Here is a 26,864-nt window from a genome sequence, read left to right as displayed (position 1 = left end):
TTCCTCTATAAGCCATTATTTCCAGATTCCCTTAACTATGCTGGCTGCTCTCTACAATAGGAGGTAAACTAAAAAGTATATGTTGGTTTTAAAAGACTATTGATAGATTTGCCACATTAATAGATGTGAACAAGATAGTATAGAACAGAATGATTATTTTTTTAGAATCTGGACACTAGATTTACTATAATCAATAATAATGTTGTATAATGACAGCTAACATTTATCAATCACTAATTTCATTCTAGGAATCTTGAAAAGTGCTTAACATATTTGCAACAAGCCTAGAAGTGGTATAAAGTACCACTTTTCCATTTGATAAAGTAATTGGTGTTCACACAGGTGTATGTGTGCTATGTGTTTAGTCGCTCGGTCATGTTTGACGCCTTTGCAACCCCATGGACTGTAATCCGCCAGGCTCCTCAGTCTAGGGAATTTTTCAGGCAAGAATACTGGAGTGGGGTGCCATTTCCTCCTCTAGAGGATCTTCCCGACACACGGATCGAACTGGGTCTCTTGTGTCTCCTGCACTGGCAAGTGGATTCTTTACCACTGCACCATCTGGGAAGCCCACACACAGGTATATGCCTATTTCCAAACTCATCTAATTATAAACACTAAATATGTGCAGTTTTTAATATATCAGTTATGCCTCAATAAAGCTGTAAAAAAAAGTAAGTGATGCTCAAGATTATACAGATACTGAGCAAAGCAATGCAGCAAAAGTTGAAACCGAGGCAGTCTGGCTCCTGAGTTTGGCTTGTACTTTCTCTGCTGTGTTCCCTCCAGAGGTCCATACCACTTTGTGGGTTTTAGTAGCTACCTTACATTACTGTCTCATACAATTTTTCATCCTACTTTCTAACACACATTGCTATCAGCTACATCTTCCCAACCTTATAGGGAGGCAATATGTCTTTTGGAGGGGGGGTTAGTTTTAATATACTACCTAAATTTTTTTTAATTAAAAACATTTTATTGGCACAATAGAGACACAGATGTAGAGAATAAATATTATGGACACCAAGGAGGGGTAGGAGGGGTGGGATGAATTGGGAGAGTGGGATTGACATATTTACACTATTATGTATAAAAGAGCTAACTCCTTCTCCAGGGGATCTTCCCAATCTAGGGATTGAACCCAGGTCTCCCCACTGCAGGTGGATTCTTTACCAGCTGAGCCACGAGGGATGCTCAAGAATACTGGAGTGGCTAGCCTATTCCTTCTCCAGGGGATCTTCTTGACCCAGGAATTGAAAAGGGGTCGCCTGCATTGCAGGCGGATTCTTTACCAACTGAGCTATCAGGAAAGTCTAACTAATGATAACCTACTGTATAGCACAGGGAACTCTACCCAATGCTCTGTGGTGACCTAAAGTGAAGTTGCTGAGTCGTGTCCGACTCTTTGCAACCCCACGGACTGTAGCCTGCCAGGCTCCTCTGTCTATGGGATTCTTCAGGCGAGAATACTGGAGTGGGTTGCCATTTCCTTCTCTAGAGGATCTTCCCCACCCAGGAATCGAACCTGGGTCTCCTGCATTGAAGGCAGATTCTCTACCGAGTGAGCTATGAGGGAAGCCTCTTATCTCCAGATTAGGGCTATTTAATCAAGAAAAAAATCTATCAAACCATCTGAAGGTCACTATTATCACCTTGACTAGGAAGACGAAGAGGAACTAAAAAGCCTCTTGATGAAAGTGAAAGAGGAGAGTGAAAAAGTTGGCTTAAAGCTCAACATTCAGAAAACTAAGATCATGGCATCTGGTCCTATCACTTCACGGCAAATAGATGGGGAAACAGTGGCAGACTTTATTTTTTTGGGCTCTAAAATCACTGCAGATGGTGACTGCAGCCATGAAATTAAAAGACGCTTACTCCTTGGAAGGAAAGTTATGACCAACCTAGATAGCATATTCAAAAGCAGAGACATTACTTTGCCAACAAAGGCCCATCTAGTCAAGGGAGAGAGTTGGACTGTGAAGAAAGCTGAGTGCTGAAGAATTGATGCTTTTGAACTGTGGTGTTGGAGAAGACTCTTGAGAGTCCCTTGGACTGCAAGGAGATCCAACCAGTCCATTCTAAAGGAGATAAGTCCTGGGTGTTCATTGGAAGAACTGATGCTAAAGCTGAAACTCCAGTACTTTGGCCACCTCATGCAAACAGTTGACTCATTGGAAAAGACTCTGATGCTGAGAGGGATTGGGGGCAGGAGGAGGAGGGGACAACAGAGGATGAGATGGCTGGATGGCATCACTGACTCGATGGACATGAGTTTGAGTGATCTCTGGAAGTTGGTGATGGACAGGGAGGCCTGGTGTGCTGCAATTCATGGGGTCACAAAGAGTCGGACACGACTGAGCGATTGAACTGATTGACTGAGGAAGACATCATGGGGCGCCCTACTAGCATCTTTGCTAAGAAGTAGGAGATAATAAAGTTTCTTTTTTTTCAGGAATATATTGATGATTTTTCTATTATGTATGATTTTCTTTTATACAGAAGTATCATGAAAATACAAAGATACATAAAGACTATGTTCATAACATGCTATATTTAAATGACTAGATTTGAATCATTTTCTGTTATTGATACTTATATATCTTTAGCCTGTGCTATAAGGTATATCTGATAATCAAGTATGTTCCAGGAACATGAATTCCTCCTTCTCTTTTGCATTAGGAATACCACTTAATTGTATGGATATACCACTTCTTGTTTATCCATATGCTGGACTGAAAGACATTTTGGTTGCTTTCAGTTTTTGATGATTATGAATAAAGTTGCTACGAACACTTTTGCAGGTTTCATTGCGGATATATGTTTTCAGATCAGTTGAATAAATGCCTAGGAGTGTAATCAGTGGGTTGCTAAAGCCTATATTTAGGTTTGTAAGAAACTGCCAAATAGTCTCCCAAAGTGGCTGTACAATTTTGCATTTCCACCAGCAATGAATGAGAATCCCTTTTGCACTGAATCTTTGTCAACATTTTGTTATTAACAGTGTTAAATTTTAGCCATACCAATAGGTATGTAATGGTATCTCATTGTTTTAATTTTCATTTCTCCAATGACTAATGATATTGAATATCTTTTCATTTGCCTATTTGATACCTATATGTCTTCACTGTAGTATCTGATCTTTTGCTCATTTTTTAATTGTGGTATTTGTTTGAGTGTTAAGAGTTGTTTGTACATTTTACATAAAGTCCTTGAGCAAATATATGTCTGTAGCTTGTCTTTTTACTTCCTTAAAAGTGCAGTGTGCTGTGTGCTTAGTTGCTTAGTTGCATCTGATTCTTTGTGACCCCATGGACTGTACCCCACCAGGCTCCTCTGTCAATGGGGATTCTCTAGGCAAGAATACTGGAGTGTGCCGGCATGCTCTCCTGCAGGGGATCTTCCCAACCCAGGTCTCTTGCATTGCAGGCAGATTCTTCACCATCTGAGCCATCTATTAAGTCCAACTTACAATGTTTTTCTTTCATGGATGTTTTGGGGTTTGTATCTAAACTTAAGGTAGTATTTTCTCTTATGTTTTCTTCTAGAAGTTTTATAGTTTGCATTCACAAGTAGGTTGTTAAATCAGTTGTGAGTTAATTTTTGTGAAAGAAAATTAACTGTTCTTTTTTCTCATAAGGTTCTCTGTAAAAGACTGCTTCAGAAAGGTATCTTGCTGGAGTTTTAGCATAAAAAAATAGTAACAGCTAACAGATCTCATAATTTTTGAAATAAAAGTTTATTTCCAGATCTAAGGGAGAAACTCTATCTTTAGCAATCTACCAAGGCCACACCACATCTATGTTTAGTATGCTTTGCTGTGTGTGGCAACTTAATATAATAGTGACATTAGTAAGCTGGAATTCATTAGAGAGTGACTGGCATGATGAAGAGTCTGAGTACAATTGCCATGGCTGTTTCCATGATATGTCTATTTCCCTGATGTGAAAACTGACTCATTGGAAAAGACCCTGATGCTGGGCAAGATTGAAGGCGGGAGGAGACAGGGATGACAGAGGATGAGATGGTTGGATGGCACCACCGACTCAATGGACATGAGTTTGAGTAAGCTCTGGGAGTTCGTAATGAACAGGGAAGCCCGGCGTGCTGCAGATCATGGGGTCACAAAGAGTCAGACACGACTGAGCAACTGAACTGAACTATTTCTCTATCTCTTTTATTCCTAGACACTGAACAGCTTGCAGGCAGGACATATATATTTTCATTGTAGCCCAGAGTCTAGCACTTAGTGAGTGTTAAATAAGATTTAATCAACAAATTTAGTGAAGAAGTTGAGGTTGTTTAATGTAGAAAATAAGAATTCCTTAGACAACAAATCCTTTTGAATAGCCATCATATCTCTTGGGAAGAGGATGCATGATAATTATTACCAAATATCTGAAGGGCTATCATGCAGAAAAGGAATTAGAACCAAAATAGAATTCACAGAGGTACAGAATTTCAACTCATTACACATAAGAGGAAGCTTCCTTATGGTGAGCCCACAATCACTGAAAAAATTAAAAGAGCTTGACTGAATCTTTTTGAGGGCTATTAGGTGAGGGGGTTTCTGCATTGAGAAGGAGCATGAATGAACCACTTTCCATGTCTTTCAACAATGAAGCTCTATGGGCTCTAACAGATCTAGTACAGAGTCAAATTAAGAATCACAAAAGCCCTAAGAACAGAAATAATTACGGTGTTCCATTACATTTGTATTTAATAATTCAAAATTAGAAACAAAATCTATATTATAAAGTACTCATTAAGAACAATAAAGTCCATATGTTCCCATGATGACTTGTCCTTTTCTTCTTCAGATAGCAAACATAAACTATTCCCCCTTATTGCTTCCTTTCTCTCTTTCTAGCTGCTCCTTTGCAGGACCACACACATGTGATTGTTTTGCTTATTGCCCAGTACTGATTTTCTGATTCTAATAGAAGACAGAGAGTATGCCAAAACTTCTTTGTGAATTATTTGTAAAACTAAAAAGAAACAAAACCTACTCCCAAGAAACCCTAGGCAAAGATAGGAAAGTCCATGGCCTTTTCATTTCAAATGTTCATTTTTAATAACTATAGCATCAATAAATCTGGGGACTGTTTATCCATAGTATAAAATGAAGTCATGCAATTTAAAAATGAGAGCCACCTACAACAGATATACAAAGCTTGCCAGCACTAAAAGTGCTAACATTTATAATAATGACTTAGAGATAGTAATGCTATTCAAGCACAGCCTGAATTAAAGATGAGATGACTTATATTCCACTTAGTTTTAAATTTTATGTTTTTTTTCCATTGTGCTCTAACTCTTAGATATACATGCCAAGACACATGATTCAACAGAATATAAGAGGCCTTGATCATATATATGTGACAACAGAATTTAAGGCAAAAACTTTGTTAATGATTGTCAACTTACAAATGCTGTACTAACTTGATTATATTTATCACGTGAATTTTTTTTTCATTGTAGCTAAGTTTCATAGTTTATTCTCTTAATTTTTGAACAAATTTACAGGTTATATGTTATTTCCCAAGAATTCTGTGAAAAACCAAATGATAAGTAAGTCAACATTGATTTATTTATAACACTTCTGTATTTAGAAAACTAGTCCTCTGATTTAACTGATTCCTCTTGTTTGTTACTTAAACTCCTATAAGACACCTGTTAGAGCCTTCATGAAAAGGGAAGGAGAGTGAACATTTTTCTATAAATAATATGAGGCATTTTCTCCCTGATCCTGGAGCTACCCATGAGCTGGTATGTTCTCATGATGAACTGACCTCCATAAGCGTCCCCAAGTTACAACAGAAAAAGTGCGCTGAAATAACCTTGCCAGGTTTTGCTATGACGGCTAGTCCTCCCTTAAGAAAAATAAACTGCTCCCTGAAGGATTCACACTGGTTTAAAGATTTGAAATAAACCCATGGTGAACCATAAATACTTTTTTAGAAGAATTATATATAGTTTTTAAAATCAAATAAAAAATACTTACTGGAACATCAACATATTTTGCAGCTGCTTTCACCTTAAGTGGAAAAGAGATAATTATGAGAATTATTTTCTTAACTTATAACTACTATGATAGCAGTCAAAAGACAGCAGAGAACTCATTCAAAATACTCACAGTGAACGACAGGATGGATGAAAAGAAAGTGCCTTCGTCATATCTTGAGAGCTTAGACAACACCCCTTCCAGCACTGAAACAAACTAGAATCCAATTTATGGTTGAGTATTTAGGAAAGGACTGTACACACAAACATATAACAGGGCAAACAATTCTTGAACCAACTTCTCCCATGGCACAAAAACCCCAAATGCACAAACTGACACCTAAGAGGTTGACTTGTGATGTTTATTATCTTATTTTGAAGATGAACTCTAAGGTCCTTTCACTTTTCAGGAAATAATATGTACATTTTTAAGGATAAAAGAACAATGTATAATAGGAGTCTGGTTACTATGTGTGAGATAATTTAAACCACTTAGTAAATAACTTTAAATCCCTGAGACTATTGCTTAAAATAACTTTCAACTCCAGTATAGATGAGTTCTCATCACAAGGAAAAATATTATAACTATGAATGGGGATGGATGATGTTAAGTAGGCTTATTTTGGTGACCATTTTGAAATTCATACAGGTATCAAATCATTATGTTGTACACCTGCAACTAATATAATGTTGCATGTCAATAAGACCTCAAGAGAAAAATACAGATGTTTAGAAACAACAATGGTCAAGCGTCCAAATCCCATTCTATCACATATCACTTGACCATTCGCCAACTTTTTCTAACCACAGAAGAGGTTGAATGAAAAAGAAAACAGATAATGAAAAGGAGGTGTAACATCTGAAGCTCTTGTAACACTAAAATGAAGTCTGATCCATTAGCTTGCGAGTATTCACCAAGCAGCTCCAACTGGGACATGTAAGGATCAGCCCTGCTTTCAGAAGCTTACAAAGGAATCAGGAGCTCAAACAGAGACACACACATCAAGGTACAATGGAAAGAGCACCAGACTGAGAAAATAAATCCTGATTCTGTTACTGACTGCTACGTGGGCTCCAGACAACCAGTACACCAGTTCCCCCATCAGTCAAATAGTGTGTTTGTGTTGGGGGAGCGATATGGAATTTAAATTGTCTTAAGAATTTTACCTTTCTAAAACTTTCAGTTTCTATGAAATTAAAATTAAGATATATACATTATATATATATATATATATATATATATATATATATATATACTGTAATGTAATTAAAAATGTGAAGCATTTTATTTCATTGAGTGGGAACATTAAGATATGGCATGAAGATAAAGAAGAGATGTTAATATGGATCTCCTACCCTACATCTTTCCTTTTTAGAACTAAAATAATATGCACTATTGAGATATTATACTTTCCCAAAGGGAAAGTACCAACAAGGTTTTTTAAATACGAAAAGGGAAATTAATGAAGGCTGGTTTTTGTTCACATAGCAGCTTCTTCAACAAAGTGATAATAGTTCCAGGAACACAGCTTATTGGTCTCTGGTGACCAGGGAACTCACTGAGAGTGCACAGGAGATAATCTTTTCTCTATGGCTGGTCAATTACTGCAAAATAGTTTATGCAAAAGAAACAAAAACTTCCCTATAGGTTTCTCCATCACATCATTTGCGACATGATGTAAGAACACAGAAACAAATTCATGCAAACTGCTGACTAAAATTTTGTTTTTAAAGAAGAATTATGTACGGTTGGTTAGTTATCCTAGGGCACACAAACAGCAAATAACACGAAATTACAAATTGCTTACAACTAAAAGTCAATTGAGCACTTTCCTCCTGCTTGTTCAGATTTCTTACCAATCATAGCTGGCTAACTCAATTTGATGTGGTTGGCAAAAACCCAGAAGGCCAATACTCCAGGGCTGTGTCAGATCAGGGGAAGGGAATTCCAAAGTTAATGGCCCTCTGTGGAAAATGCTTCATCTCTAGTAACTCAAATCCTGAGCGCTAGTGTGAACTGGGTGATCTCATTTGCCACAAGGAGAGCGACCATTGCTATGGTTACCAGACAACCTGAACCACTGAAGGCTCTAGCACAGCACCTGGTTCCTGGTGCCTGCAAGCAAGTACTTGTTTACACAGGTGAGTGATGCTGAGGGGCTAGGCAAGGTAGAGGCCGACCTTGGATGGATTTAGAAGGTCTGAGTTCGAGTTGTAGCTCTGCCTACTCTTGGCCTGTGAGTGAAGAGGCTGGACATTCAGCTTCTCTAGCCTCAGTGTACTCATCAATGAAACGAGGAGGCGGACACTGCTCTGCCCACAACAAGGATGGGGTGAAGATCAACAGAGATGATTCAGATGAAGGGGCTGTGAAAACGGCAACACTCTAAGAGATGTAAAGAATGAATATTATTGGTATGATTAGCTAAATCACTAGGGATTATATGTCTAAAAACCTACACATATTAAGTTACAAGTTAGTGGGGGTAACCTTGGGGTTGTTCAGTGGTAAGGAGAAATAATAAATTTGGTTATGAGAGAATGGGTCTTATTCAATGAAATGATATCTGTGGAGGCAGGATAGAGTTGACACCATAAGTCAGAAGACCCAGGTCGGAATACTATCTGTTTCAAGGTCTTGGGGCTGACGGTAGAGGAGGGAGGCTTTGGATACAGGTGGTCTGGCTCCAAAGCTCTGTTTTTTACATTCAAACTACAAAGTTGTAATAATTAAATGATATGACAGTTATGTGGCTGGTAAAGAGTTGCCTCGTTGGAAAAGACTCTGATGCTGGGAGGGGTTGGGGGCAAGAGGAGAAGGGGACGACAGAGGATGAGATGGCTGGATGGCATCACTGACTCAATGGACGTGAGTCTGAGTGAGCTCTGGGAGTTGGTGATGGACAGGGAGGCCTGGTGTGCTGCGATTCATGGGGTCGCAAAGAGTCGGACACGACTGAGCGACTGAACTGAACTGAACTGAAACACTATTTGGTTATTATTATTGAGCACCTAATATGGGAAATACAAAAAGAAGGAATCTTAGAACCTTCCCTCCAGGAACATACAAACTAGCAGGAGAGAAAGAGATGTATACAGTTGGTCATGAGGCAAGGCAGGAAGTGAGGAGGGGCAAACAGTGTAACTGAAACTGACTTCCATCGGAGGACAGTGGTAAGCTTCATTCACATGGTAGCTTGGGACCTGAGCAGGATAGCTGAAATGCAGTGGCTAAAACAACATTGGGGGAAGTCCATCAGCAGATGACCCGCAGGCAGAAGTTTCCCCACTGTGGCAGATGACAGCCTGTCTAGCTTGTCCTTTCTTTAGATTATGAAGCAGCACCAGGTTATACCCCACGAAGTCCAATGTGTGGATGGGTGGTCCTGCTGCACGCATGTCACAGAATTCTTGGCCTCCATTTTAACAACAGGGCAGAGTCTCTCCCTGGGATCCTTCCTACTCCAAATGGTCCTGTGGGAGGCCCCATACAGCAGGGACTCTAAGTGCTTACATGGCAGTGAGCAGTGACTGCCCCCCTGGGACTAACCAGGTGAGCCATATGGTTCCAACAGGAAGGTTTTCTTTGTCAAGGCACATGTGGTGGAAGAGCTACCTTAAAACCCCACATCTATTAACATCAACGTTGACTAACAGCGATATAGTTTCCACCTGGCTTTTAACTGTGTAAAGCTGCAAGAATCCAAAAAAATCCAGTTAAATGCTGGATTTAGTTGCTGTGTCTTTAACTGCTTCCTGTGAACCTTCTCTGTACAGCTCAGGGAGTATATAAATACTCACAGATTGCCTTGAGCTCTGTTCTCCTGAGACCGTCGGGTGGGAATGAAACCCTGTAATCTCTTTGTTTCCCTGCTCTTTATTGTGGTTGTCATTTACTGGGTTTGTTGGAATAATACTGAGCACCTAAACTCTGTCTGGGTGATTACCAACTTGGCCTCATGACATACACCTCAGGGAAATTAAAGATGAAGGCACACTGAAGTGACCGGTAGAATGAAACTTGCAGTGTGCCACACAGCATATGGGTTTAAATTTCCTGCTGGGTTTTAACAGGGTTTAAGAGTCATTCAGAGAAGGCAATGGCACCCCACTCCAGTACTCTTGCCTGGCAAATCCCATGGATGGAAGAGCCTGGTAGGCTGCAGTCCATGGGGTCGCTAGGAGTCGGACACAACTGAGTGACTTCACTTTCACTTTTCACTTTCATGAATTGGAGAAGGAAATGGCAACCCACTCCAGTGTTCTTGCCTGGAGAATCCCAGGGACGGGGGAGCCTGGTGGGCTGCCACCTCCAGGGTTGGACAGAGTCGGACACAACTGAAGCGACTTAGCAGCAGCAGCAAGAATCATTTTCTTTTTTTTTTTTATTTATTTTATTTTATTTTTAAACTTTACAATATTGTATTAGTTTTGCCAAATATCAAAATGAATCTGCCACAGGTATACCTGTGTTCCCCATCCTGAACCCTCCTCCCTCTTCCCTCCCCATACCCTCCCTCTGGGTCGTCCCAGTGCTGGGCATACACACTGAGGAAACCAGAAGGGAAAGAGACATGTGTACCCCAAGAATCATTTTCTTATGTGTATATAAAGCTACGAAGACACGCCACAGCCAAAAATACATAAATAAACAAATCTAAAAAAAAATACTTGACTTAATCAGGTTGAGTTAGGGTTGGGGGAGAAGATATTTTAATTATATCATCCAGACAGGTCAAATCTGTCTTCTGTCCCTCTTAAGGGAAATACAGGGGAAAATCTTCTAGGTTACCAAGAAGAATAGGTCTTCATGTGTATGTGTATGTATATGTATTCATGGGCTTCCCAGGTGGCACTAGTGGTAAAGAATCCGCCTGCCAATGCAAGAGACCAGGGTTTGATTCCTGGGTTAAGAAGATCCCCTGGAGAAGGAAATGGCACCCCACTCCAGCATTCTTGCCTGGGAAATCCCATGGACAGAGGAGCCTGGCAGGTTGCAGTCCCTGGGGTCACAAAGAGTTGGACGTGACTTAGTGACTGAACAACCACCATCTAAGACATATTTGAAGACATTAAATATTGATATATCTCACAAACATCATAAAAGTATATATAAATATGTCACAGACATTATAAAAATGCTTGAAAAGTCCCTGCTAGGTGATCTCACGGCTGTCTTCTAACTCTAGCACGTCGTGTGTGCTATGCAACTTGAGAGCCTGGGCAGAAAAGATGCAGGCCCCTGAGGCCTCCACACAAAAGCATATATAAGGATCTTTGCTTTAGACTGAGAAAAGGCTGTAGATATTTTTCTCATCCAATGCTCCTGCTTTGTTGATGAGGACACTGAGTCATGCAAGGAGACCCAGTTGGTAGCATGAAGCAGGAATGAAGTCTAGCTCTCCTGGACTCCCAGTTTGTCTGAGTTAATTCTAATATAAGCTATGACAAACCTAGATAGTGTATTAATAAAGCAGAGACATCACTTTGCCAACAAAGGTCTGTATACTCAAAGCTACAGTTTTTCCAGTAGTCATGTATGGATGTGAGGGTTGGACTATAAAGAAAGCTGAGTGCTGAAGAACTGATGCTTTCGAACTGTGGTGTTGGAGAAGACTCTTGAGAGTCCCTTGGACTTAACCAATCTTAAAGGAAATCAACGCTGATTATTCATGTTCAGCAACAGTTGCTGAAGCTGAAGCCTCAATACTTTGGCCACCTGATGTGAAGAACTGACTCACTGAAAAGGACCCTGATGCTGGGAAAGATTGAGGGCAGGAGGAGAAGGGGATGACAGAGGATGAGATGGATTCAATGGACACGAGTCTGAGCAAATTCCAGGAGATAGTGAAGGACAGGGAAGCCTGGCATGCTGTAGTCCACAGGGTGCTGAAGAGTTGGACACATGACTTAGTGACTGAACAACAACAGTATAAGGTAGCAATAAATGTGGCATTTCTTGTATGCTTTCCTTGGCAAGATTTAATGTTCCTGCCTTCATTTTTTTTTCTTGGTAAAAATTATCTAAGTCCTTTTCTGGCTAGAAACTTTTTCTTCAGCCACATTCACATAGCATTTGGGATCTTAGTTCCTCAACCAGGAACTGAACCCAAGTTCCCTGCATTGGAAGCATGGAGTCTTAAACACTGGACTGACAGGGAAGTCCCTAGAAGCTTTTGCTTTTGTTTTAAGGTGGTTTCCATTTCTCTACGTCTTCCACAGGGGTCCCTGTAGATCAAAGTTATAACACATATGCCTGAAAATAGCAGTTACTGATAGAATCATTTCTAATAACTGACATCTTATGATTACATCAGTATTTCAATCCCATATCCTTCCTCTGAATTCCAGCCCCAAACACCTAAATATCTGAATGTTCCCTTGGTATCTCCTCTTTCCAGTATTTCAAAAGCAGCTCAACTCCCAAATGGCTGATACTGATATCACTGTCTTTTCCTCTAAATCTGTTCCTCTCCCAGGGCATCCTGCGTCACTGAAAGACATCAACATCCATCTCCTGCTTCAGGCTATAAACCTAGATGAATCCTCAATGTTTTTCTTTTTCTCCCCACTACTAACCCCTTGTCTTAGTCTGCTCAGACTGCTGTAACGGAATGCCGTAGATGGGATGGCTTACAAACAACAATAATTTCTCATAGTCAGGAGGCTATAAGACCTTCTAGAACTAACAAAAAAAAACTGTCCTTTTCATCATAGGGGACTGGAATGCGAAAGTAGGCAGTCAAGAGATACCTGGAGTAACAGGCAAGTTTTGCCTTGCAGTACAAAATGAAGCATGGAGAAGCCTAATAGAGTTTTGTCAAGAGAACACACTGGTCATAGCAAACACCCTGTTTTAAAAAAAGCAAGAGATGACTCTACATATGCACATCACCAGATGGTCAATACAGAAATCACATTGATTACATTCTTTGCAGACGAAGATTGAGAAGCTCTGCTGCTGCTGCTGCTAAGTCACTTCAGTTGTGTCCGACTCTGTGCGACCCCATAGATGGCAGCCCACCAGGCTGCCCCGTCCCTGGGATTCTCCAGGCAAGAACACTGGAGTGGGTTGCCATTTCCTTCTCCAGTGCATGAAAGTGAAAAGTGAAAGTGAAGTCGCTCAGTCGTGTCCGACTCTTATCGACCCCATGGACTGTAGCCCACCAGGGCTCCTCCGTCCATGGGATTTTCCAGGCAAGAGTACTGGAATGGGGTGCCATTGCCTTCTCCTGAGAAGCTCTAGATGTCAGCAAAAACAAGACTGGGAGCTGACTGTGGCTCAGATCATAACTCTTTATTGTCAAATTCAGACTTAAATTGAAGAAAGTAGGGAAAAGAACCAGACCATTAGGTATAACCTAAATTAAATCCCTTACAGTCATACAGTGGAAGTGACAAATAGTTTCAAGGGATTAGATCTGTTAGAGTGCCTGAAGAACTATGGACAGGGGTTCATGACATTGTACAGTAGGCAGTGATCAAGACCATCCCTAAGAAAAAGAAATGCAAAAAATCAAAATGGTTGTCTGAGGAGGCCTTACAAATAGCCGAGAAAAGAAGAAAAGCTAAAGGCAAAGGAGAAAAGGAAAGAAATATCCATCTGAATGCAGGGTTCCAAAGAATAGCAAGGAGAGATAAGAAAGCCTTCCTCTGTGATCAATGCAAAGAAATAGAGGAAAACAATAGAATGGGAAAGACTAGAGATCTCTTCAAGAAAATTAGAGATACCAAGGGAACATTTCATGCAAAGATGGGCTTGATAAAGGACAAAAATAATATAGAAGCAGCAGATATTAAGAGGTGGCAAGAATACACAGAATTATAGGAAAAAGATCTTCATGACCCAGATAACCACAGTGAGGTGATCATTCACCTAGAGCAAGAGATCCTGGAGTGAAGTCAAGTGGGCCTTAGAAAGCATCACTATGAACAAAGCTAGCGGAAGTGATGGAATACCAGTTGAGTTATTTCAAATCCTAAAACATGATGCTGTGAAAGTGCTGCACTCAATATGCCAGCAAATTTGGAAAACTCAGCAGTGGCCACAGGATTGGAAAAGCTCAGTCTTCATTCCAATCCCTAAGAAAGGCAATGCCAAAGAATGTTTGAACTACCACACAATTTCACTCATCTCACACACTAACAGAGTAATGCTCAAAACTCTCCAAACCAGGCTTCAACAGTACATGAACCGAGAATGTCCAGATGCTCCAGCTGGATTTAGAAAAGGCAGAGGAACCAGAGATCAAATTTCTAACATCCTCTGGATCATAGAAAAAGCAAGAGAATTCCAGAAAAACATCTACCTCTGTTTCATTGACTATGCTAAAGTCTTTCACTGGGTAGATCATAAGAAACTGTGGAAAATTCTTAAAAGAGATGGGAATACCAGACCACCTTACCTGCCTCCAGAGAAGCCTGTATGCAGGTCAAGAAGCAACAGTTAGAACTGGACACGGAATGATGGACTGGTTCAAAATTGGGAAAGAATTATGTCAAGGATGTATACTGTTACCCTGCTTATTTAACTTACCTGCAGAGTACATCATGCGAAATGCTGGGCTGAATAAAGCACAAGCTGGAATCAAGATTGCTGGGAGAAATATCAATAACCTCAGATATCCAGATGACACCACCCTTAGGGCAGAAAGTGAAGAAGAACTAAAGAGCCTCTAGATGAAAGTGAAAGAGGAGGGTGAAAAAACTGGCCTAAAACTCCTCAACATTCAGAAAACTAAGATCATGGCATCTGGTCCCATCACTTCATGGCAAATAGATGGGGAAACAATGGAAACAGTGACAGACTTTATCTTCTTGGGCTCTAAAATCACTGCAGACGGTGACTGCAGCCAGGAAATTAAAAGACGCTTGCTCCTTGGAAGGAAAGCTATGACCAACCTGCTGCTGCTGCTGCTAAGTCGCTTCAGTCATGTCTGACTCTGTGAGACCCCATAGACAGCAACCCACCAGGCTCCTCTGTCCCTGGGATTCTCCAGGCAAGAACACTGGAGTTGCCATTTCCTTCTCCAATGCATGCAAGTGAAAAGGGAAAGTGAAGTCGCTCAGTCATGTCCGACTCTTTGCAACCCCATGGACTGCAGCCTACAAGGCTCCTCTGTCCATGGAATTTTCTTGGCAAGAGTACTGGAGTGGGATGACCAACCTAGACAGCATATTAAAAAGCAGAGACATTATTTTGCCAACAAAGATCCATATAGTCTAGTTCAGTTCAGTTCGGTCACTCAGTCGTGTCCTACTCTTTGCTACTCCGTGGACTGCAGCACGCCAGGCCTCCCTGTCCATCAACAACTCCCAGAGTTTACTCAAACTCATATCCATTGAGTCGGTGATGCCATCCTACCATCTCATCTTCTGTCGTCCCCTTCTCCTCCTGCATTCAATCTTTCCCAGCATCAGGGTCTTTTCAAATGAGTCAGTTCGTTGCATCATGTGGCTAAAATATTGGAGTTTCAGCTTCAACATCAGTCCTTCCAATGAATATTCAGGGCTGATTTCCTTGCAGTCCAAGGGACGCTCAAGCATCTTCTCCAACACCACAGTTCAAAAGCCTCAGTTCTTTAGCGCTCAGCTTTCTTTATAGGCCAACTCTCACATCCATACATGACTCCTGGAAAAACCATAGCTTTGACTAGGCAGACTTTTGTTGGCAAAGTAATGTCTCTGCTTTTTAATATGCTGTCTAGATTGATCATAACTTTTCTCCAAGGAGCAAGTGTCTTTTAATTTCATGGCTGCAGTCACCGTCTGCAGTGATTTTGGAGCCCCCAAAAATAAAGTCAGCCACTGTTTCCCCATTTATTTGCCATAAAGTGATGGGACCAGATGCCATGATCTTAGTTTTCTGAATGTTGTTTCAAGCCAACTTTTTCACTCTCCTCTTTCACTTTCATCAGGAGGTTCTTTAGTTCTTTTTCACTTTCTGCCATAAGGGTGGTATCATCTGCATATCTGAGGTTATTGATATTTCTCCCAGCAATCTTGATTCCAGCTTGTGCTTTATTCAGCCCAGCATTTCACATGATGTACTCTGCAGGTAAGTTAAAAAAGCAGGGTAACAGTATACATCCTTGACATAATTCTTTCCCAATTTTGAACCAGTCCATCATTCCGTGTCCAGTTCTAACTGTTGCTTCTTGACCTGCATACAGGCTTCTCCGGAGGCAGGTAAGGTGGTCTGGTATTCCCATCTCTTTTAAGAATCTTCCACAGTTTGTTGTGATCCACACAAAGTCTTTGGCACAGTCCATGAAGCAGATGTTTTTCTGGAACTCTTTTGGTTTTTTGATGATCCATTGGACGTTGGCAATTTGATCTCTGGTTCCTCTGCCTTTTCTAAAACCAGTTTGACACGGTTCATGTACTGTTGAAGCCTGGCTTGGAGAATTTTGAGCATCACTTGGCTAGAATGTGAGATGAGTGCAATCATGTGGTAGTTTGAGCATTCTTTGGCATTGCCTTTCTTTGGGATTGGAATGAAGACTGAGCTTTTCCAGTCCTGTGGCCACTGCTGAGTTTTCCAAATTTGCTAGCATATTGAGTGCAGCATTTTCACAGTTAGGATTTAAATAGCTTAACGTGAATTCCATCACCGCCACTAGCTTTGTTTGTAGTGATGCTTCCTAAGGCCCACTTGACTTCACAATTCAGGATGTCTCGCTTTAGGTGAATAATCATATCATCGTGATTATCTGGGTTGTGAAGATCTTCTTTGTGAAGTTCTCTGTGTATTCTTGCCACATCTTCTTAATATCTCTGCTTCTGTTAGGTCCTGCTCTGCGGTACTGTGGTGCCTCATAATGACTGAAGGTAGCCCCCAAAAGAGGAGCCTTGTCAGGGATTTATACTGACCTGCCAATGCCAAGAGATACCCAAGGTCCCTCCTAGGGGAGCAGCCAGAGGTGGGCAAAGTGTGTGGACTGAACTTTCCTTTCTTGGTCACCTTTTCCTGGACTCTCTGACCATTCTGTAATTGCACGGGGAATCAGAACTACTAACATAATCTGTTGGATCATAGACTTTCAATGGACTTGTGATTCATGCCGTTACTATGTACTTTTACTTAGACCCCAAGCGTGGCAGTCATGGAAGTGCCTAGCCTTGCTAGGAGTTACAAGTTACAATAGCATGTTTGGGAGCGAGGCAGAGCTCTAGCTCCAGGAAAGTCTCAAAGCTATGGTTTTTCCAGTAGTCACATATGGATGTCAGAGTTGGACCATAAAGAAAGCTGAGTGCTGAAGAATTGATGCTTTTGAACTGCGGTGTTGGGAAATATTCTTGAGAGTCCCTTGGACTGCAAGGAGATCCGACCAGTCAAACCTAAAGGAAATCAGTCCTGAATATTCACTGGAAAGACTGATGCTGATCCTTAAACTCCATTCCTTTGGCCACCTGATGGAAAGAACTGACTTATTGGAAAAGACCCTGATGCTAGAAAAGACTGAAGGCAGAAAAAGGGGATGACAGAGGATGAGATGGTTGGATAGCATTACCAACTCGATGGACATGAGTTTGAGCAACCTCCAGGAGATGGTGAAGGACAGGAAAGCCTGGGGTGCTGCAGTCCATGGGGTTGCAAAGAGTCAGACATGACTGAGCGACTGAACTGGAGGCTGAGAAGGCAGCAATCAAGGTGCTGGCAGATTTAATGTCTGAGGAGGACCCACTTCGTGGTTCACATATGATACCTTCTGTCTGTGTTTTCACCTGGCAGAAAGGACTAGGGTGCTTTGTGGGGTGTTTTATATAAGGAAACTAATCCCATTTATGAGGGCTTTAACCTCATGACCTTATTACCTCTCAAGTGTACCACCTTCAAATACCACCACACTGAGGATTAGGTTTTAATATATGAATTGTGGGAGGACACAAACATTCAGTCTTTAGCACCCTACCCATTGTATATCTTAAATGTCTTTGGATTAGTCCAACAGAGACCAATGTTACAACCTCCTTCCTACTTCCTCTCAATCAGTTTGCTGTGCACAATCAAATGAATCATCTTATAATGCAAATAAATATGATTAATTCCCTACCGCTGCTCTCTGCCACTCCAGCCCTTCAATGACTTCTCATTCCTCTTAGGATGAACACATTAAACTCCTCAGGCCTATAGCTGGGCTTTGCAGCAAGATTCCATACTACCTCTCAGGGAGAGGAGTTTCCCTATATGCTGAGGGAACCATCAGCGTATAGTTAAACGGGAAGTGGGAAAGTCACAGAAATGTATGGAATGAGTTCAAAAGAAAAGCATAGATGGAAAGTCAAGAATACCACCATTTAGCAGCTAGGTGGAGAGAACACAAGGATGGAAAGCTGAGATCTTTTCCAGGCATGAAAAATGGGCGTGTAGGTGGGACATATGCTGCTGAGTGTTACATGTGATTAACACCCATGGATCATCTCAAAATATTTGTGAAGACATGTGGATAAGAAGAGGATGAAGAAGTAGAATTGAAGAGAGGAGATAAAAAGAAGGATGTGTTACTTCTTATTCATCCATATGTAATAAACATATTTCTCAATATGCACAGACAACTTAAAGTATGGAAAGAAACATTTGGGATACAAAGAATTATTTTATTAATCTACTTTATATTGAATTAATATAATATTGAAATAATTAATATGGTATAAAAAGTCTAGGACAAATCTCTTAGAATTTGCCTTTCATAAAGACCATTAATGTAGAAGTTACAATTTTAATTTTCACAGTCTTTTGCTTTTTCCTGATTTCCTGGAGATCTGGAATCAGCAAGTGCAATGGATTGGGAATCTGAAACTCAAAAGCTGGGAATCTGAAACTCAAAAGCTTTGAATCTTGACACTTGCACTTATTAGGTGTGTGACTCTGGTTAGTTTACTCTGCTGGTTTGAAGAATAGATTCCTATCTGTGAAATAGGGTAAGCCCACCTATTTCCTAGGTGCTATGTATGAAGTTTGAATTAAATAATACATGTATAGTCACTCTTTCTCAGTAGGTACTTCATAAATATCTCTCTTAAAAAATCATTCTTCTTTGGTGAAAACAAATGGGAATACACTATCTTAGGAACTGTCTTATTTTAAAATATACTTTAGTCTTAAAGTAGTTTATATAGCCATCTAGGTGCAGGGTCATCAGAGCAGTGGTTCTCAAAGTCTGACTCAGGAACCCCTACATCAAAATCACCATGATGAGTGGTTAAACATGCACAATCCTGTCCTTCTTCCAAAACTTCTGGAAAGCAGGACTTGGGCATCTGCATTTTAAAAAGCTCTCAGGCAATTTTTTTGGCATGCTAGCATTTAAGGATTGTATAACAGAATTGTAATAATTCATCTTTGCTTAATGATACAAAATTTACTATTTACTGTCATGCAAATGACAAATGACAAGTACAAATAGCATTTTTAAATAAGATGGTTGCCCAAACTACCAAATGAATTTATTTTATACTTTTAAACTAAAGATTATTTAGAAGTGCTATTTGACTATAGGAGAAAGGATCCATAGAGAATAACTACAATCTAGAACTGATTTCTAATATCATATTAATAGCTAGTTTCAATAGACTATTTAAAATGAATTAAAATGAAAATTTCAATTCCTCAGTTGCACTAGCCATGTCTCAAGTGCTCCACACCCACATGTTACCATACTGGATGGTGCGGGATAAACATTTGTATCATCACAGACAGTTCTAGAGGATGGTGCTGACCTCTGGAACACCATTTCCTGACTCAAATACACTGGATTTGTGATTATCTAAATGCATTTCATATAGAAAAATTTAGGTTTCTTACTTTGCTAGAAACAAATGCAGAGATGATGTGCAGCCCTGTCTGCCTTCTCTGCACCCTCTCCTCCCCAAACCAAAACTAACTGCAGTCTTTTTGCCTTGTTACCTATTTAAACCTTTATGAACTGCATGTGTGTGAGTGCATGCTCAGTCATGCCTGACTCTTTGTGACCCCATGGGCTGCAGCCTGCCAAGCTCCTCTGTCCATGAGACTCTCCAGGCAAGAATACTGGAGTGGGTTGCCATTTCCTCTTCCAGGGGATCTTCCTGACCCAGGGATTGAACCCATGTTTCCTGCACTGGCAGGCAGATTCTTTACCACTGCGCCACCTGGCAAGCCCTATGAACTGCATGAAAAAAAGTAAAGTGAAAATGTTAGTCACTCAGTCGTGTCTGACTCTTTACAACCCTGTGGACTATAGCCTGCCAGGCTCCTTTGTCTATGGATTTCTCCAGTCAAGAATACTGGAGTGGGTAGACCTTTCCTTCCCCAGGGGATCTGGCAGATTCTTTATCTTCTGAGCCACCAGGGAAGCCCTTGCACTTCCAGTAGCTCCTTTTATGTATCATTCTCACGAAAGACAACTTCCACAGAAGAACGGTGCTGACAGTGAGGCTCCATTTGGATAAAATTTCCCTGGATGGCTCACAGACAATGAAGGCGCTCTGTTAACTATGTCCCTTTGGCGGGCTGGTAGTACACTGCTGCTAAAAGCGACAGGCTGGCTAGACTCCTGGGAGGGCAGGAACCTCCTGGTTCTTCCTCTAGGAGCTTCATTCTCCTGCGGTTCACCTCCTCCCCCACCTGCCAGAGGTTTTCCTATTAACCCTTCTCCGTTGCCCTTGTTGGTGAGTGTTGTCAGTGTGGGTGTTCATTTCTGGGGTGGAAGCCACCAGAGTAAGAACAAATGGGAGGTGATGTTATTCCAAAATCATTTTTATTTGTGACTTTTTTCCACCTGAAGACCTGCTACCAGAGAATTTGGAAAACCACACAAAATAAATTCTAAGAAATCCTCCATACCCTCAAATTAACTATAATCCCACCACCCAGATAAAAGCTCTGTTGACATTCTCAGGTTTATCTATCTTTTCTGTATGTGATAACACTTCAGATCATAGCTTCCACTTCTAAATATTCAGCTTTTTTCCCATTTAACACTATATTATGAAACTTTAATATTATAGTCTTTGAAAGCAAACTTTCTTAATATAGACGTCCTATAATTTACCACTGATCGCATGTTAGAGATTAAAGTTGATGCCAGTTTTTAATTAGAAATAATGTGACAACTATTAATGTATATAAATTTTGTGCATCTCTCTGGGTAGTAAGAAAAAAATACAAAAAGGATTTTAGGTGAATGGGTGTCAGTGTACTCGATAGAGTTCTAAACTATCTTCTAGAAAGTTTGTAGCCATTTACACCTTCATATACAGAAAATGTGAGTGTACCATTTGACCTTTTCTAAAATCGAGCGATAGCTTAAAAACATCTGTGCTAATTTCTAGAAGAAAATATTATGTAAATTGTAGTTTTTTGGTATTGCTTAAATTCATGAGGCTTAACATTTTTCATGCTTATTGGGCATCTCTAGCTTTTCTTTTCTAAGCAGCATGTACTTGGGGACTTTCCCAGTGATCCAGTGGTCAAGAGTTTGTCTTCCAATGCAGGAAGTGTGAATTTGATCCCTGGTTGGGGAACTAAGAACCCACATAGTTTGTGGCTAAAAAACCAAAACGTAGAACAGAAGCAATCTTGTAGCAAATTCAATAAAGACCTTGAAAAAATAAACAGCATGTCCTGTGTCTGTTTACTGAATTGAAGGTGGGTTTTCCTTTGTATTTTTTTATTCTTTCGCATTCTGTATATACTTCTAATTGTTTTATGAAGTCTAATCTGGGGTTCTTCAGTCAAGTATCTGTTCTTATGAAAGTGCCCCTCAGGGACCCATCTGTCCTCTTTCCTCACTCTTTCAGCTCCCCAGGCTTTCAGGCTGTCCATCTCTTTTCCTATCAGCCCCTGAATTCAAATGTCACCTATGGCAGTCTGTTCCACCTTAGTGCTGGTGCTAGTCGCTCAGTCGTGTCCGACTCTTTGCGACCCTATAGATTGTAGCCCACCAGGCTCCTCTGTCCATGAGGATTTTCCAGGCAAGAATATTGGAGTGGGTTGCCATTCACTTATCTACGGGATCTTCCTGACCCAGGGTTTGAACCCAGGTCTCCTGCATTGCAGGCAGATTTTTAACATCTGAGCCACCAGAGAAGCCCTTAGTGGAATTTTAAATGGAACACTCACTGATGCTTCATCACTACTTATACAACTCAAGGTCATAGCTTTTGTCAAAGATATCTGAAGGAAGTCGTGGGAGGCCTCTGAGTGGAGAACCTCAGATATCACCCTGTCAGCCTTCTTTGTCCACCTGTGAGACTGGTTCTGGAGTCCCAGTGCTGCCAACACAACCAACAAGCTAATTCCAAGAACTGATGCCCACTCAACTCATCCCTAGAGACAAACAGTAAGGGAACGTGAGTGTGAAAGCGTAAGGGGTTACTGGACAAGAGAGTTATTTCTAGAAGGACAACTGAAAAAAAAGCCAAAATTAATCATAAACAAAACCCCAAAAAGTACTGACAAAGAGCATTCATAATTTGATCCTAATTTTTCTTAGAATACGAACTTTTTCACATCTACCTTAAAGTTATTATTTCTCAATCAGGTATTTCAAAACCTAAGACACACATTTCTAAAAATTCACAGTTGAAAATTATATAAAGAATACCTTACCTTTGAAACTAGGAGTGAAATGATTTCTTTTACAGTGTTGTCAATCAAATCATCTATTTTGGAATGGTACTGCTGCTAGATATTAAAAGACAAAGATGCATTAGCTGAAGTGGACACAAAACTTATTTATGTCATTAGGCATAAATGCTTTAAAGCTACCAGTTATGACATATCAGATTTACACAAAATGACCATTTTGCACCTTAGAAGAACAAAACCTTGAAAATGATCCACCAATCAACACTTTTTACATTGTGGGGTTTGAAAATTTTCCCATGTGCTCTGTTGAGTTAAGCAGCTAATGGGGTTATTATACAGATGAATTGAGTTCTTATTCTTATTCAGACAGAGGAATGTGAAGGATACTTTTTGTCTTCTCCTCTATAATTAAGGTGGCCGAGTATTTTTCTAAAGGGTTGGTTTAGCCGGGGAAGCAAAAAGACTGGAAAAAGATTTAATTAATACAGCATTTCATGTCTGACAACTCTCATTCATAAGTTATTTTAAATGTGCTCTAGAAATAAAATGAGCTCCCAATTGTTCTCGCTGAAAGGACCTTTTTGTCAGCATGGGGAGCCGCAGTTTATACAATTCTTACAATATGCTCAAGCAAGGGCAAAATTAAAATTTCATCAACAAAGGTGATAGATGGTAACAAATTAATAGGCCATAAAAGGTACAATGAAACAGCACTCACTCCCCATAGTTTTTTTTTTACTGCTTCCTCATGAAAATGATGCCTTTAAGTAAATGCAAAAAAAAAAAAAGATGTATTTAAAATAAACCTGAAAGACTCTTTATTTTTTGCCTTCTTTAGAGACTACTAGAGAGTTCTCTTCTTAAATTAGCAGGAGCTTTGGCTTTGGCGGCGTGTGAAGGCACATTCATTGAAACAGTAATTCTTCCTTTAGAAGCATTTATCTGACGGCTGATTGTCCGCAATAGCCACTTCACGAAAATGTGACTTGTAAAGACTAACCCTATCTTGATGGTTCAAGGCTTCTTGGAACAGCTAACATAATGCATGGAGTAAAAGTACTCAGGTCAGGATAAACATTAGACCAACTTAACAGCTGCTGGTTGAATGGTTTCCAAAGATGTGAGTTTTTGAAAGCTATTTTTCCTTCTGAAAACATGTCTCAAAGTTTCCACACAGAACAAAACATCAACTTAGGTCTGTTCTGGAACACACAGGAATGAGGTCCCCCCCCCACAGGCTTTCAAAGTGACAAGCCATCATCTACCTGCATAAATAATGAAGAAAGGAGGCAGAATTTTGGAGCACGGGAATTGTTTTCTTTTCCTGCTTGTGTGTGTGTGTATGCCTGTGTGTATATGTGTGTGTTGAGAAGAGGTCTTAAATTAAGCACACATATATGAACAGGGAACTTTCTAGGCATGTATTTTTCACTCAGGGAAAGAAACTACTAAGTGTCTGTCTCCCCAAATTTGTACTCCCCAAAAGACAAACAGAATGGAAGCCTAGAGGGTGGATTCCTACTGCTGTAGTTTTTTTTTTTTTTTTTTTGCTTTCAGAACAGCTTGAAGAGAAGGAAAAGGAAAAACAAGACAACAAAACAAAGAAAAGCAAGGTAGAAGAGAAAGAGCTTGAAAAACCTGGCCTAAAACCCTGGCTGGTAGTTGAGATGACCAAGGAGACCCCAGAGATATAGGTACAAAAACATCACTTCCCTCTCCCCACTAACCCCTCCTCCTAACTGAAACTGTTCCACTGACCAGGCAGTGGAGGAGCCTGTGCAAATGAGCCCTGCACGGCTCCCTCTCCAGGCACTCTCTTTTCATATCCTTCTCTCTCCAGATTTGTGCCTGTGTAGCAGGAGGAAATAAAAATAGCAGATTGAGGCTTCTCTTTGGGGTAGAAGAGGAAAGGGATACAGGAGACGGGTTTCAAGCTACTCTCCTTCCTCTACATGGAAAGTGCTAGAAAACATTCAGTCACCTGAAGCTGCAAAGTTTCATCTTCTTGCGCATGCCTTATCCTCAATGTTTATCTCTCTTTGCCATAACTTTCATTTTTCACATTATTTAAAAAAAATAATGAAATGGCATCAGAAAGCTATTGGATATAGAACAGCAGAGCTTCTACACATTTGAATTTTGGGTTGCACTGATTTTTGGCAATTTCTTAAAATCAAGAGATGAGCCACTAAAGAGGTCATTTATATCCTTTTTATTGAAAGGCAGGGAAAAGCAGGCTCTAGGAGCCATCCAATTCTCTTATAATGCACACTTTTAGACTGCTGTTTTCTTTAATGTTTAATCCAGCCAAAAGCAGAGGGAGGGAAAGAGAGCAAGTTAAAAAGGAAGAAACAGGGTGGGAGGGAGGCTCAAGAGGAAGGGTACATGTGTATACTTCTAGCTGATTTGCATCGCTGTACAGCAAAAACTAACATAATACTGTAAGCTTTTGTAATAAATTATAATCAATTGTAATCAATTACACTCTGATTTAAAAAGTATATAATTTAAAAAGAGGGGAAAAAAAGTATACATTTTAAATGTGTTACCGGGTGGAGGGGGCAAACCTAAATAGTATAATGATTGCTAGGTTGTTTTTTTTTTATATGAGATTTTGGTGGTGCTAATAGTAAAGAACCTGTCCGCTGATTCAGGAGACACAAGAGAAATGGGTTCAATCCCTGGGTTGGGAAAATCCCCTGGAGTAGGAAACGGGAATTCACTCCAATATTCTTGCCTGGAAAATTCCATGGACAGAAGAGGCTGGCAGGCTACAGTCAATGGGGCTGCAAAGAGTCGGCCATGACTGAGTGACTGAGCAGTAGTTTGCTACTGTCAATGTATCTGATCAGCTCTGACTTCACTGATACTAAATCTGAAAGCAGCTGGGAACTTCCAGAGTCTGCTCTAGCTGTACAGGCAGCAGATGTGGTCTAGGAGTACTCTGAGTGGAAATGTGGAGGTAGCTTCAGAATTCACATTTTACATACATACTCTGCAAAGAGAATAACCCAGAAATGCCACATATAGGTAACAGAAAATTAGCTAGAAAAAAGTTATTCATTAGGGGATCCAGATAGTTTCCAAAGACAAATGTAAACACACAAAGAGATCAAAACAGTTATGAACAGAATTTATCTGGAAACATGGACATTTCCTAAGCTAAAGTTGATAGGTTTTCATTTAGATTAGCAGACCAAATTTTTGTTCAAAACCTGACAAGTTTTTGTCTGCAACAATAAAAGCTTATAAAATTTCTATCAGAATATTTCAAGTTGGATCAATGATTCTACAAACTGGTACTTTCCAGATCATTCTTAGATGAATTCTTTCCACAACTGACCTCAAAACTGTCAGTGCCCTGCTTCTCCATTAGGTGACTCTGCACTTGGATTAAGATGAACTTTGATGGTGACTGCAGCCCTAAAAGAAGCTTGCTCCTTGGAAGAAAAACTATGACCAACGTAGACAGCATATTAAGAAGCAGAGACATTACTTTGCCGACAAAGGTCCGTCTAGTCAAGGCTATGGTTTTTCTAGTAGTCATGGATGGATGTGAGAGTTGGACTATAAAGAAAGCTGAATGTTGAAGAACTGATGTTTTTGAACTGATGTTTTGTGGTGTTGGAGAAGACTTTTGAGAGTCCTTTGGACTGCAAGATCAAACCAGTCAATCCTAAATTAAATCAGTTCTGAATATTCATTGGAAGGACTGATCCTGAAGCTCCAATACTTTGGCCATCTGATGTGAAGAACTGACTTATTGGAAAAGACCCTGATGCTGGGAAAGACTGAAGGTGGGCAGAGAAGGGGACGGCAGAGGATGAGATAGTTGGATGGCATCACCAACTAGATGGACATGAGTTTGAGTAAGCTCCGGGAGTTGGTGATAGACTGGGAAGCCTAGTGTGCTGCAGTCCATGGGGTTGCAAAGAGTCGGACATGACTGAGTGACTGGACTGACTGAGGAATTTTTACTTCATGGAGCCCAGGGAATTCAGATCAGGCATGGGTCTGAAGTCCTGGCCCCTTTACACATGGGTAAATATCCTCATCTCACCTGACTGTTCTCATGCAGACACATAAGAAATGAAGACTAGCCAAATGCCAGTGCAATCCAGTATTCTTAAAAATTTTGGTCCTTCTGCTGGGATGATTTTTAAAGGTATTGGATTGTTAGATCTGGAAATGGAAGTATTTTACTGCAATTGTGAACAAATTCCACATATGTAGGGGTCCCTGAGTTGCTCCATTAATGTGTTTTCACTTTCAGTGGATGGACCATGAGATA

At 40.4% G+C, this 26,864-nt stretch overlaps 1 protein-coding gene across 16 annotated transcripts in view; it reads right to left on the bottom strand.

Annotated features, from left to right (window-relative positions):
- Positions 1-26,864, bottom strand: part of CADPS2 (calcium dependent secretion activator 2) — a 577,723-nt gene that overhangs the window by 37,016 nt on the left and 513,843 nt on the right. For all 16 annotated transcript variants that reach the window (XM_027539120.1, XM_027539121.1, XM_027539127.1 and 13 more), the window contains 3 exons: positions 22,595-22,669; positions 6,134-6,217; positions 6,002-6,034 (listed from right to left, as the gene is read on the bottom strand). In XM_027539120.1, coding sequence (XP_027394921.1) covers positions 6,002-6,034; positions 6,134-6,217; positions 22,595-22,669 — 192 coding nt within the window. The remainder of the gene's footprint in view (positions 1-6,001; positions 6,035-6,133; positions 6,218-22,594; positions 22,670-26,864) is intronic.

The sequence above is a fragment of the Bos indicus x Bos taurus genome, chromosome 4 (assembly GCF_003369695.1).
Source record: "Bos indicus x Bos taurus breed Angus x Brahman F1 hybrid chromosome 4, Bos_hybrid_MaternalHap_v2.0, whole genome shotgun sequence".
Lineage (NCBI taxonomy): Eukaryota > Metazoa > Chordata > Mammalia > Artiodactyla > Bovidae > Bos > Bos indicus x Bos taurus.
This window is presented reverse-complemented; position numbering and strand designations above follow the sequence as displayed.